Source organism: Lates calcarifer, linkage group LG18 (assembly GCF_001640805.2).
Source record: "Lates calcarifer isolate ASB-BC8 linkage group LG18, TLL_Latcal_v3, whole genome shotgun sequence".
In the NCBI taxonomy this organism is placed as follows: domain Eukaryota; kingdom Metazoa; phylum Chordata; class Actinopteri; family Centropomidae; genus Lates; species Lates calcarifer.
In genome coordinates, this window is record NC_066850.1 from 17,218,428 (window position 1) to 17,231,811 (window position 13,384).

Genomic DNA, 13,384 nt, shown 5'->3' on the forward strand with positions numbered 1-13,384 from the left:
GAAAGCACAGGGAGTGTTGTTGGAAATCTTTCCTCTTTGAATTCTCTGAATTCTAATGCACTGGAATATAAGCTGTAGTAAACAGTTTCTCTGGCTTTACCTGATCATTTGTTAGATTCAAGCAGTGGCGATCACAAAGCTGTCTGAACTGCTCTTTTGAGATGGTGGTGCTGTTGGAGGTGTCTAAATCCATCAGCTCTTTGGTGATCTTTTGGTGACCTGTGACATCTTCCTGGACCTGCAACAAAAGCTCAGTGATTCCATAGGTCTTGGTCTGAATAGAGGATCTGGTTTTAGCCCATCACTCGCTGTGTCCACTGAGAGCCCTCTCTAATATCTACAGCATTATGAAAAGAAACATATAAAACACACAAACACGCTCTACATGAGGTATACAGTTAATGACATACAACTTTAAGTCTAAACATACAACTATGGAAAGTCTAGACCTGCTCTATATGAAAGGTGCCTTGAGATAACTTCTGTTGTGATTTGGCGCTATATAAATAAAACTGAATTGAACTGACTATACTATATGGTATGATACGGACTATATAATACACTTATTGCCTGTTGCCTGTTCTCTGAGAGTGAGATGAGAAGATGGAGCCAAATTAGGATCCAGGGATGTGGTCATCTTAGCTTAGCATAACAAGACTAAGGCCATGCTAGCAGCTCTGTGAGGCTGTATTTATGTGCTTTAAGTGCTCAGCATGCTAACATGATCAGAATGACGTGCTAACCTGCCCACTGTGTTAGCATACTAACATGCTAATTAGGGCTAAACACAAAATAGACGTGAGTCTGTTGTGAATGTTAATAGTTTAGCAGGTGTTTGGTCATAAACCAAAATAAATGTTCACCTGATGATGGTGCAAAACAAAAGTTAGAGGATCACGCAAGTTCATAATATTAATCTTGATGGGGACATGACAGTGTGTAGAAAATTTCATGGTATTTCAACCATTAGTTGTCAAGACATTTCATAAAAACCACAAAATGTGATCCTCATGGGGAAAAAGTTAAGAGCTTCTCAAACATATTTAGCAATCCATCCAAAAGTTAGTAGGATATTTAATTAATTCTCACTTCGGAATGAGTGACGCTAGCTGTTTCCACCTGCTGCTAGTCTTTGTGCTAAGCTAGGCTAACCACTTCCTGCCCTAACCTTCATACTTAAGTCGCAATCATCACAAAAATATCAGTCTTGTTATCAGAAAAAAAGGAAATTGGTAATTGCTCCTCTCACCACTGGCTCCTGCGACTGAAACTTGCTGAGGAAGTCCTTCCAGTTAACAGCGCAGTTCTCACAGTCCAGCTCCAGCTTGGACAGGATGTATCTGTACTGTTTGTCTGATGGGCGAGCGCAAAAACTCTCCAGCACCTGACGAAACTCCAGAGCTCTGACGGTCCCAGTACCGCTCTGATCGAAGGCTGAGAAAGCCTGGAGAAGACAACGAGCCACAGAGAGGCCATCAGCTGTAACAGAGACTGTTGGTGAAGAAAAGTGATTGTAAGCTTCACCTTATATAGATTAGGTGCTGTAGCTGTGACGAGTTCCCGCATCCTGGCCAGAGCCACATCTGGACTGAGGTTGTCCAAGGACTCTATCTGGCGAACAGCATCAGGGGAAGCAAGAGGAGGCTCACACTTCCTCTCTGCTTTACTGTCAAAAGCAGACAGGAAATCCATGTAAGATAGCCTTTTGCAGTTATCATCCATGGAAACCTTGAGCCTAAAGGGAAACAAGAGGTGCAATGCAGACTATTGTCACTATTAGTACAGACAATACAGACAGGTGTGTTTCACACTGAATGATAACAAGTGTACAATTTTGGCCATGCTGCTGTCTGTCGGTCCATCACATTGGTGCTGGATGAAATATCTCAACAACCAGATTATTTTGGTTGATCCTCCGACTTTTCCTCCATCGGTCCTGGACTGTCAAGTTTTTTGGTGATACTAAAAAAACTGACTTGCAGAAACCACAGCAATATCACACATATTTATGGTTTAGTTCAGGCACACAAGATTGTGGTCTGGTTTAATACAAAAAAAGTTCACTGTGATGATTTAAATTTAACCAAAATTTAACCAAAACCACAATCTTTTACTAATCTTAACCAAAGTGCTTTTGTTGCCCTCACACTCTATTTCAACATGGCTGTGTATGTATGTGAGTCAACTGGAAGTTCATTCATTCCAAGGGAACCTCTGTGATCTGCAATGTGTTTGCAAAACTCCACCTTCCGTTTTTTTCCTGCAACTGCTGCAACTACATAGAAAAACTGTAACTGTTTGCAACATATATTGGACAGACCACAGCCCTACATGCCACAGGAAGCTTGCATAAAAACAAACTGTGCACTCAATCAGTATAGCTTGGTTTATACTGCAAGTATCTATCGGGTCTTGTTGAACACTGTATCCTTCTTTGCTTACTGTATATTCTCCAGTGAGGCAGCATCAGTGGAAACTTGTCTGTTGGCATTCAGTTGGGCAACAGTTTGGTTCAGTTTCTGGCTCAGAGACTTCAGTTCCCCTTCGTGATGAAACCCCAGCTTCTCTAGGAAGTCACAAACAGCTACACAGCCCCGCCCCTCTGGATCATACCTGTCAAAATGAAGTTAGAAACTGTTGCTGGCACAGAAATGAGCACTTCACTGTATGATGTAGGCCTTAGCTAGGTATCTCTTACTTTGACCAAAGCTGATCAAACTCATCTGAACTTATAGGAAGAGCATAGGTAAAGAGGAGTCCCCTCAAACTTTTTTTATGGATCCAGCCCTGGCCGTCAGCGTCAAACTGACACAGTGTCTGATGGGAGAGAGAAGCACAGGTGAAGAATTGCATCATTCAAAGGACCATGCACTTTCTGTAAGTTTATACTGACCTTAGATATGTCTCCCCACTTGCAGCGTGCTTCACAGGCCAGGAGCTCATGGAGCTGCTCTTGTCTGTCAGGAGAGACAGAAAAACATTGGAGCACATTCAAGCGCCAACTTTCCTCAAAATAGCAAAAAAAGCTGAGTAAGTCCAACCACATCAGACTCACACACTAGTTGCACGTGCCCGTTGTTTGCCATTATTTTCAACAATATCGATGAATTCTGCGTAGTTAAGGTTGCCTCCAGGATGCAGGCCAATTAGATCCAGCAGCCGCTCGTACTCTCCCTCCCTGCAGAAAAACCCCAGGCTGTTGTACAGTGTTCTGAAATCATGGCAGTCCACCACGCCTTTGTGTTTCTTGTCCATCAGCCGGAACGCTGTCAGGTTGTTCTGATTGGAAGAGATCAGGAAATCAGAGCCAAGACATTCATTTATCGAATAGTTGTGTGTACTGGGGTGATTGTTGGCAGTCACACACCAACAGATCCTAAATATTCATTTCCTCCTTGGAGTTTTCACATCAAAGAAAGTAAAGTAAGCTCCAATAAGATTTCAATACTGGCTGACCCCATGACACTTGTGGTTACTCCTGACGATGAAAAACATGATTTAATAATACAGGTTTTCAGAGTTGTGTTCAAAATAACCACTCCAAACATGTCTACAGCAAGCACACAAAAAGACTGGTCTCAAGCAGAAAAAGCCATATGTGATGTTCCTTTGTTAAACTTTCCTAATGGCTGCATCTTGCATTGTCATGGCTTTTAAGTTGGCCATGTTTTTGCAGGAGGCGAAAAGGGCGAGACCCAATTTATCTTTTGACTCTGTCATTTTTGCTAGACATATTTTGTGAATATGTAAATACTCAGCAGGTGGAGCTATTTCCTTTCCTTTCCCGTTACGAACTAGTGAGAGACTGCTTAGCAACTAGTATAATGTATGACTTTACTTGAGGTTGCAGAGAAACAGTAATTTGTGATTAAGTTATTAGGAATGAATGAGTCATTACTAGGTTCGTGCCACTCAGCAGCTGGTTCAGAGTGGTACCAACCTGGTATCACACCTCTTCGTGCACCCTCGTGTAGTAATAGTGGAGAAATATTATTATCAGACTCTTAATAAGTAGCTCATCATTATCTCCTACATAATCCTCAATTCAGAGTTATACAGTGTCTACTTATTATTATCAGCTTGTTCCTGATTCGTTCCTCTCTCTTTCTGAAGTAACTTCTCACATTTTAGTGTTCTGTATTCCACAAAAACTGGCAGAGTAAAGAACTCATGATGGATCTGAATGAATTATACAATAAAAGCCCAGCATCTGCTTCTGTCTTTGCTTCCTATTTCGCTGTTTGTGCATCCGTATGTAATTTGAACTAGAGTCTGCCAGTTACCTGTTGTTTATGCCCAAATTTTAAAAACTCCAAATAAATGTCAGACATAAAGTCGTGTCAAAAAGTAATTTTTAACAATTATAACTGTAAGGAAAGGCAGTCAATTTTCATGATTCTTTTTCTTTTATGTTAAAATAGAAATGATAGAAATAGTGAATGTATCTCTGATTAGCAGCTGGTAAAGTTGTGCTCACCCCATGGATGGCCTTGATCCTGTTCTTCATGGCAGCCAGGCACTGCTCAGCAGAAGTAGGGAGGGGGTCAACCTCAACCCTATCACCATCACCAACCTCAGAGCGCTGCTGCCTGTCTCTGGTTGCAGCCTCTGCAGAAACCATGGAGAAAACAGGTGTTAAATCTCAAGAGTTTTGATATTTGGCCTTTTAATAAGACACACAATTAATGGATTCACCTAAATTCTCACTCTTTGTGAGGGAATTATACAAATTTGAATTTTTGTTCCATTTTGTGAATTACTGGTGTTTTTCTACCCTCTATAAAGAGTGCCCTTCATGTCTGGCAAGCACACTGGGCATTTAACTGCCTGACCTAATTTACATTTAATTAGAAGCACAAATCAAAATCTTTGAAACTCACGTTAATGCCATGCAAATATGACTAACTTTACGTCCTGGCTTTGTTTAACGCTCTTCTCTCTGTCTCTTCTCTCTCTCTTTTTTTTTTTTTTACTTTTTACAGTGTTTCTTTTTATTTTTTTAGAGGATACAAATTAAAGTGATGCCCTGCTGCTCTGTTTTCTGCTTCCAAAGCACATAATTAGCCCAAACAAGCAGATATGAGTATGATTCTGAATCTGTGTGCTTCCCTGCTCTGCTAATGAGAGACGAAGAGGCTCACTCTTAGTCTGTTTATAATCCAGGATGATTTCTCCAATGGTTCATGTGCTAAGAAAGGCATAATTTTATGAGAAGCAGGGGGCTTATGTTTGATCACCGTGGGTGGGGTAGGAGTTGGGATGCAAGGCAAGATGGAGTGGGGGGTGGGGGCTTGTGGGAAGTAGGAAGGGATTTTTAAAATCTCCATTTAAGCATTGAAAACCCTGCCGTGCAGAACTGATGGGATTGCTGATGACGCTGGTCAAGATGTTCTGGCTGCCATTCTCCTGCCTCACCCTCATACTTCGCCTGGAACACTGAGCGCTCGATCTGTCCGTCCATGAAGCCCAGCAGTTCAGTGAACATTTTGAAAGTCTTATTGTCCAAGACGATCCAGCTGTCCTCTAGTATCTGGAGGGAAAAGGAGAGAAAACAGAACAAGTCTGATAGACTGCTGCGCTGCACTGTGCTTTCAGCAGGGTTACGCTGACTTTTGAGTCAGTCAGTTATCAATACACAGAATGTGCCAGGCGTTGGGTGAGTGTCCCTATGGAAGCCAAGCATTCATGTAGCCACAGTGAATATCAGGCTGTGCTGTCATGATGACCCCATTCTCTAGTCGTGACCTTGAGTACCTTTAGACTGACCTAAGGTACCTTTGAACAGCTTTTAACTTCTACTCTCATGCAAGAAAAGAGCAAATAATTGACAACCTGACTCAGCCTTATATCAAGTGTATCTGCTCAGGCTAAGCTGCCACTTGCTTGATGGGCAGTATCCATTTAATGCTGTTGCCCACTTAGTAGTCCTGCCATCATCCCTACTCATCAAGCTCCACTTTTCTCAGCAGCAGTTACTAATATATATTTGAAAATTTTACCTCTCTCCTAGTGCACCTTTTAAAGGCTTGTTAAATTAATTTTTATTGAATCTTATCCAGCCTCCCAGAACCACCTGCACACTCGACACAACCCTCTGTAACAGGTTATACCTAAACTCATTCTCCAGTGCAACAGGTAAACAAGAAAATTTGACCTGTATCTTTTACTCTTCAGCTACGGACGATTTAAAATGCTTAAATTAGAACAAGTCAAACAAATAAAGCAATATACAATACACACAAAGAAATCAGACCCGTCTCTTCAGAAAAATAAACAAAAAACTCCCCCTTTAATAATTTTCTTCTTAATCTGGTGAAACTGGTCTCTCTTTTACGCCTTGTTTAATTATTTGTTATGTCTCCTATTTTTTTAATTTTTAATTTTTCTATTTATTTGCCAATACTTCTGAGGTCTTTGTCTAACAGGGTTTTCTGTTATCTAAACTTAAATACTTGTCTGATGTTGTTTTAGCAAGTACAGTGTATTATAACTGATAGGAATGATGGCAGTAACCATAAAAATAAGAACCTTTTTAAAAAAAAATGTAATTATCCTTTCAAAAAAGCTGAAAAAATGATCTAATGTAGCAGCATTGGTGTAGCACACCAGTATTAGTCAGAATCTCGAGTGGGTGAAACATAATAGGACCGAACTGAACTGAATGTTGTGAGGCTCAGGTAGGAGTGTGTGATGATTCACGGATCCAACCTGATGCCTTTTGCTTAACATTTAACAAACAACAGCATCGATTCAGACAGCTTGTATCGAGCAACATGTGGACCTTTTATTTTTAGCATCTTATTACTGCATTACAGCTCTTTTTTTTTTCCATTTTGTATTTTTGCTCGTGTGTTTTCTACTAAGTGTTCTCACCCTTAGTCATTGCATTTCTCTCTGTGCTTTGCTTGTTCACACACGTCACATGTCCCCTCGCCCCCCCGCTCGCAGAACTATCAGACTCACTCTCTCCATAAAGGCTACTCAGAGGATTTTCAACACAATATTTTTTATACATATTGCAGTGAAATCCAACCTACATGTGAGTTGAGTCTGTGTAGACTTAAGCTGTATGTGGTTTGGTTATACATAATGTAACTCAAGAACAGATGAGTTTGTGATGCCACTTCAGACCTTAAAGTATAATGCTTTTGGTATTCTATATTTTCTTACTGTCAAAAAACCCCACGTGTGGACAAAAACCAACAATGAATATATCCAATTAATAAGCATTGTGTGTGTCTCCAAAGCCTGATATCTAATTCCTCCACACCACAGAGCTCCACTGTTGTCCAAAAACTATTAAAAACACACCAGTGAGCCATGCTGTTGCACAGGGTGACATGCTCCTTCATCACTAAGAACACACACACAGTTATTTTGACTCCTACACACACCATCCTGCTGCCCCCAGTACTCATTAGTTAATGTGGATTAACTTGCCATCTAAAATGCATTATTCTCTTCCGTTTGATTAATATTTAAAAATTCAAACTATGACCAGCAGTTATAAGAAATTAGGTGACCTTTTACTGAACTATTCTTTACGTTTTTCAAATCTTTTCTATATACGGCCTTGTATCACTGTATGAATTGTTAAGAAATTCATACTCCAATCCCAGTACATGAGGTCACATCAGTGAGAGACTATGGTTCTGAGATACACAGGTGAAAGTTAATGCAATGCAGGCCAATAGGAGGTTTATACCAGCGTGAGCCAGACTACATGTAAACATAATTGCAGGAGAGTGGCATTCAGCTTTAATATGAAACATACATTTCAATTAAACAGGCAGCGTTTGTATGTCTGCTTTGTTGTCGAGATGGTCATATAGTTTTTATTTGTTCTCTCTCACCTTCCGTACATCAGTCTCTGACAGCGTCTCTTCAGAGCTGTGGATGATGGCCTGGATACGGTCAGTCAGGCTGGTTTGGTGTTGCTCTAACCTCAGTCTCATTCTCTGGAAGACAGTGTCCAGGATACTGCAGGTGTCTGGACAGTCCTGCAGACTAGAGGGAGGCCCCTGGCCCTCAACTGACTGCAGGGGTGACTGAGGCGATGTGAATGGCCTGTGGGGTAGTTTAATAAGTGCACAGACAACAGACCAAGTTGTGAAGGGGACAATAAATAAGAGAAGATGCAGCCACAGCTACAGTGAAGAGTCTGACTGCACAAGTCCAAATGACTAATGAAGCTGGAGTTATAGCCAGCCCCAAGATCCAAGCCAACAGATACACCAAAGCAAATCATGCTGTAATCAAACCTGAGACCAAAACTCACAGTGCCTCTTTTAATGTCCAGAGCAAATCAGATTAATGAAGAACTATTCATTATTGGCTCTGTAATTACACCCTTAAAGAAGCAAAAATGAATTCAAAGCAAGTGCACTGATCAATTCATAGAAGTTTGATGGATTAGCGAGTTAGGTTGAAGGTAACTGAAAAAAACAAGACTGAATTTTTTTTAAACTTAGCACTGATCTGCCTTTGGTGATTTGATGCCAAAGTAATCATGCCTTTTTTTCAGGTGGAATCTAGTGACAGATCACTTTCCACACACTTTATTGTGTTGTAGGTTTAATTTTAAATTGATAAAATTGCCATATTAGTCTATCAATCTACACTCAATAAACCATAATCACAAAGAAAAGTCATGTTTTTAGAAATGTTTGCAAATTTATCAAACATGCAACCAAGACAACGCTGGAGTAGCTTCAGGACAAGTCTCTGACTGGCCCAACTGAAGCCGATACTTAAACCCCATAGAATATCTATGGAGAGACCTGAAGATGGCAGTTCACAGATGCTTGCCATCCAATCTAACTGGATGAAGGAAGGATGAAGATGTGAGGACTGACCTGTGAATTTGCTTTAGAAGGTCCGCTGAGGAATATTCCCTCTGACTGAGTGTATCTTTTTTATCTTTTGTGGAGAGCAGTAGGAAAAATACTTAGCCAGTATTTCCATATGAAAGATAAATCTGACCATAATAAAGAGTAAGGAGACAGTTCAGACCAATAGATTTACTGATTTACTGCTAACATAGACAGAATCAGTTTTTTTTTTGCCAATGAAAATTATAGAGGGGTTTTTTTCTGTCTTTGTTGGAATAGCAACCCTTAACACAAACTGTGCACATATACATATTAACTTGACAACAATATTAGCTTTTCCAGTAAAGTATGATTTAGAATAAATAGCCTTTGAAAAGTCTATGAAAATACTAAGTAAAGTAATTATTTTCAAGTGCAGAGGTATTTTTGTCAGGTAAAGCAGAGCCATATACTGTATGTGGAGTGATTTTTACCTGTAACCATACTAGTATTTGTAAAGACTTGAATTAGAATTGAGATGAAAAAAGAATCCTAATCTAATATTTTTGAAAAACATGGAAAATTGATATGGATCTATAATTATTTTAAACAACATGGATCATTTGCTTTAAACAAAGGAACGACTTTGGCAACTTTTATATCCTGCGGCACAACACCTGTTTTTAAAGCTGGTGTGTGCAAAGCTTGTAGGGACATATACCCAAGACTCAGACTTGTAAACGCTGGCAAAGGGGCTTCTACAAAGTACTGACTTTAAGGTCTGAATACCTTTGTAAATGAGAGATTTCAGATTTTTATTTTCAATAGATCTGCCAAATATTCTGAAAACATGTTTTTACCTTGTCATTGATTATCATCATTATCATTATCCATTTTACTACAACACAGTGAAGTGTGAAGAAAGTGAATACTTTCTGAAGCCACTGTATTTCTCAAACCACCTCTGGAGGTGGGTTAACCAATAATGTAAAGCCAGTCATTAGAGCATAGGTCAGAGACATATACTCTGTATGTGTCTCTCTGTAGAAAGCATATATGCTCACCTTTCCTTGTGGGATGAAGATGTGTTTGTTGCTTTTTGTAGTGGTACTCCCAGGTTTCTGATAAAGCAATTGTAAGAAACCAACCTAGAGGATGTGCCAGGTCTGGAGCTGAAGGGCTCACAGAGCCTGGAAACAAAAGAAGAAATTTGAAAGGGAGCTGAGAAAACCCCAGACTGAGCAAAGGTCAGCAGTTTTAGCAAAAATGCAATGCATTGCAGCCTATTTTAGCAACAAAAAAATTCTTAGGGTGCGATCTTAAAGAATCACTGCTATGTGCAAAGATAAATACTTTTTTTCAAAATCACTTAAATGATGAAAAAATGTTAACTGTTTGGACGCAGTGTGCGTTTATATTAAATCAGCATTATAGATTAGATATTTAGAATCTAGCTAAAAATGGAGGAAACTCTGTCTGTCTGTCTTTTGTTTTTCTCACCAACCACTCATTCAATCAACTTCTTTGACTTTGTGGGTATATTGCTAAAATCAACAGAGAGAGATCCTCCATTTATTTTAAACTGCACTTGCTGTTACTATGGTAACCATGTTTTTGAAAATGAGGCACAAATCATTGATGATTTCAGTGATAATATTATCAACGGTCATGCTCCAGCTTGACAGGTACTGCACTAGTAAACTAAACACAACATCTGACATATTGCAATTCTTATGTGATGATATATACGATATTATCCTAATGTGTGTATCTCAGAAGACATGCTTGAATATATATATATATATATATATATGAATTATGTTTTTCATTAGGAACAACTTGTTAGATTTTGCAGGAAAATTTAATTTTGGCACTGACAGATGGTGAGGGACACCACATAATGGAAAACTCACGTCACTACAGACAAGAACGTAACAGAGACACGCAGTAGGTAGCACCATCACTTAAGAGCAACAAGGTACCCAACCCTGCAGTTGTGTGTGGGGTTATATTCTTCCTTTTGTTTGTGTAATTCTTCTCCAGTTGCCTCCCACAGTCGAAAGTGCTTGTACTGTAGGTGCGAATGAGCTTGTTCATATTCTGTAGGTGTTCGCCCTCTGATAGACTGCCAATCTGTCCTGATTGTTTCTTAACTCTTGAGGTTAACAATTTTTGCCTTGATCTGTTTCTGAAAATTAAAGCTGCAATTTTTGCCCTTTTAGCTTTTGTGTGTCTTACTTGTTAAAGTGTGTGTCTGAGATGGGCATGCCATAGCAGCTTAAGACCTTCTTCAGATCCTCCTGTGTAACGTGTCCAGTGTGCTGAGGGTCACGCAGCTTCAGATCTGCCAGCACTGAACTGAGCTGCTCACACAGCTTGTTCTGCAGCAGACTTTTCACCTTTATGTGTAAGCACACACCAACACACACATTGCACACAGACATACAGCAAATACAGACACGGACACACAAACAGTGCATTACTGATTAGCCCCACTTTTTTTCTTTTGATCTCATCCTCTGTTTTCGCTCTCTATTTGATCTCATGGTGTATGTTATGTTTGATAAGCCTGATATTTGATCATAGTGTGTTGTGTTAACACACTTACTGTTTTCCATGAAGGAGATGCCACAGACACTTTATCAGCCCACTGTGTGGTCTGCCTCTCATCTGGTGTTTTTTGCTCCTCCTGAAGAAAAGCAATCAAAAGCATAGAACACTTAAACGTCCTTATATGGAAGTGTGCAACTAAGAAATGAACACTCAATAGCAAATGATTATACAAGCATACCATCTCTGTAGTGGTGTCGTCAGTCTCCTCTGGGACGTCCAGGGGCTCAGCAGTGTTAGGAGGGGAGGGTGGTGGTGCTGTGTTGCCTGTTGGAGCAGAGGTGATGCTGGGGTTGAATCTCTCCAAGCTGGCCAGCTGGATGACCCCGGTGTGTTCTGGATCCAGGACGTTGAACAGCTCTGTGATCTGTGAACGCTGAAGTCGGGGCTGGGTCCCACCTGGTCTCTCCAGCAAATGTCGCAGGTCTGCTCGAGTGATCCCACCTGCCTCCTTCTGATAGGGTAGGTGAGTAAGCTTTGTCAGCATTCTTCTTCAAATTATTCATTTAGTTCTATTTAATTGGAACATTATGTCAGTCATTATAGACACACATGGATAAGTATAATCACAGGCAAAAAGTGAGGGACTATTTGTGTGAACATTGAGGAAAAAGTTGAAGAAGTTAAAAGCGGGCATTATCAAGTTAAAATGTTCCGCAAACATAAAATTTGTTTGACGCGATATGATAACACTGTCAGAAAGGGGGTTTCAGACACCATTAGATGATACGTTTGAAGTATACTGAGGTCTTGAGAATTCCAAAGAAAACTGCAATTAAGGAAATGTAGTCAGTGAGATTCAAATCTATTGACATGTTGAAGTTAGCTTTGTGAAACTCAGTTTATCTCAATCACTTTAACAAGTTCTCTTTGAATTTTGTGAATGTTTTATTACTGTTGGCAACAATGATGTGTTATGAATATGCTTAACTGTTTTCATAGCTCTGCATGTCTTTCTTTTCCAGTGCAAGTTGATGAAAAAGGAACTCTGTCAATAACAATAGTGAAACATTTAGGACCAGTGATCATGAGAAAGTCTACACGTATTGATCAAATCAAGCAACATAAATATCATCAATTGTACCACCATTTACAATATGTGATCACAGAGAAAGTTAGACACCACAGAAAGATGTCTCCTTAACTTTGGTGCTACACAGCCCCCCACCTGTGACTGAGCAGATACACACAGTCTGTTAATCTGCAGTGTCAGCCCATTACACTTTATTTAATTGCAGCCTATAAACACTACATGTTAATGAGCGGTCATTCCCAGGCTGCTGCACTGCTGATAAAATCCTTATTCTAGAATTACATCATCTGGTAAACATGTTTAATCCAGGTTTACATGGTTAATGCAATTCAATAAAACACCACAAACTACCTCCTCAGTTACAGCTTCAAAAATTAACATAATGTCATCAGTAAGATTTATATAATTAGTCACTGTATATTAGAGGGATATTGCATTAAACAGTAAAGGTTTTAGTGATACAGTGTTAACCCCATGTTAAGGTCACAATTTACAATATGAGCTTTATGTGATTATATTCTCTGTGCTATTATGGTATTACCAATTATAGCTTGGGACAAAAGCACATCCATCTGATGTGTATGTCACATTGTGAAATATACACAACAATGTGAATTATTGCAAGTCGTCCGAGCTCTAGTATCCCTCCCCAGAGATAGTCTTAAAACCATAGTTGGCTTAGTCCCTGCCTGAATGAAAAACCTCATTACTGGCTGGCGGTGTGAGGACACTCTTGTTTGATCTCCCACCCGCTGAATAGATTATTAAAACAGTTGATGGAGGGATTTTTTTTTTCCCTCCCATGCCATTAAAAGGAGGAGATTCTGGCAGACCGATATGTGTGAGTCATATCTGGGAGAGGCTTCACACATGAACACACATACGTATACACACACTTCCTCAAACTTGGAAGCTGACTGTTGTTTTCTGA

The 13,384-nt window shown here is 39.8% G+C and overlaps 1 protein-coding gene across 1 annotated transcript in view; it reads right to left on the bottom strand.

Annotated features, from left to right (window-relative positions):
• The window catches only part of efcab6 (EF-hand calcium binding domain 6), a 46,160-nt gene that overhangs the window by 7,928 nt on the left and 24,848 nt on the right, over positions 1 to 13,384 (bottom strand). Inside the window, exons 10-23 of the mRNA XM_051077651.1 lie at positions 11,602 to 11,874; positions 11,419 to 11,499; positions 11,049 to 11,209; positions 9,875 to 10,000; positions 7,854 to 8,067; positions 5,416 to 5,530; positions 4,478 to 4,608; positions 3,056 to 3,279; positions 2,894 to 2,957; positions 2,699 to 2,817; positions 2,443 to 2,613; positions 1,525 to 1,735; positions 1,250 to 1,444; positions 101 to 238 (exon numbers count right to left, since the gene is read on the bottom strand). Of these exons, the coding sequence (XP_050933608.1) occupies positions 101 to 238; positions 1,250 to 1,444; positions 1,525 to 1,735; positions 2,443 to 2,613; positions 2,699 to 2,817; positions 2,894 to 2,957; positions 3,056 to 3,279; positions 4,478 to 4,608; positions 5,416 to 5,530; positions 7,854 to 8,067; positions 9,875 to 10,000; positions 11,049 to 11,209; positions 11,419 to 11,499; positions 11,602 to 11,874 (2,223 nt within the window). The remainder of the gene's footprint in view (positions 1 to 100; positions 239 to 1,249; positions 1,445 to 1,524; positions 1,736 to 2,442; positions 2,614 to 2,698; positions 2,818 to 2,893; positions 2,958 to 3,055; positions 3,280 to 4,477; positions 4,609 to 5,415; positions 5,531 to 7,853; positions 8,068 to 9,874; positions 10,001 to 11,048; positions 11,210 to 11,418; positions 11,500 to 11,601; positions 11,875 to 13,384) is intronic.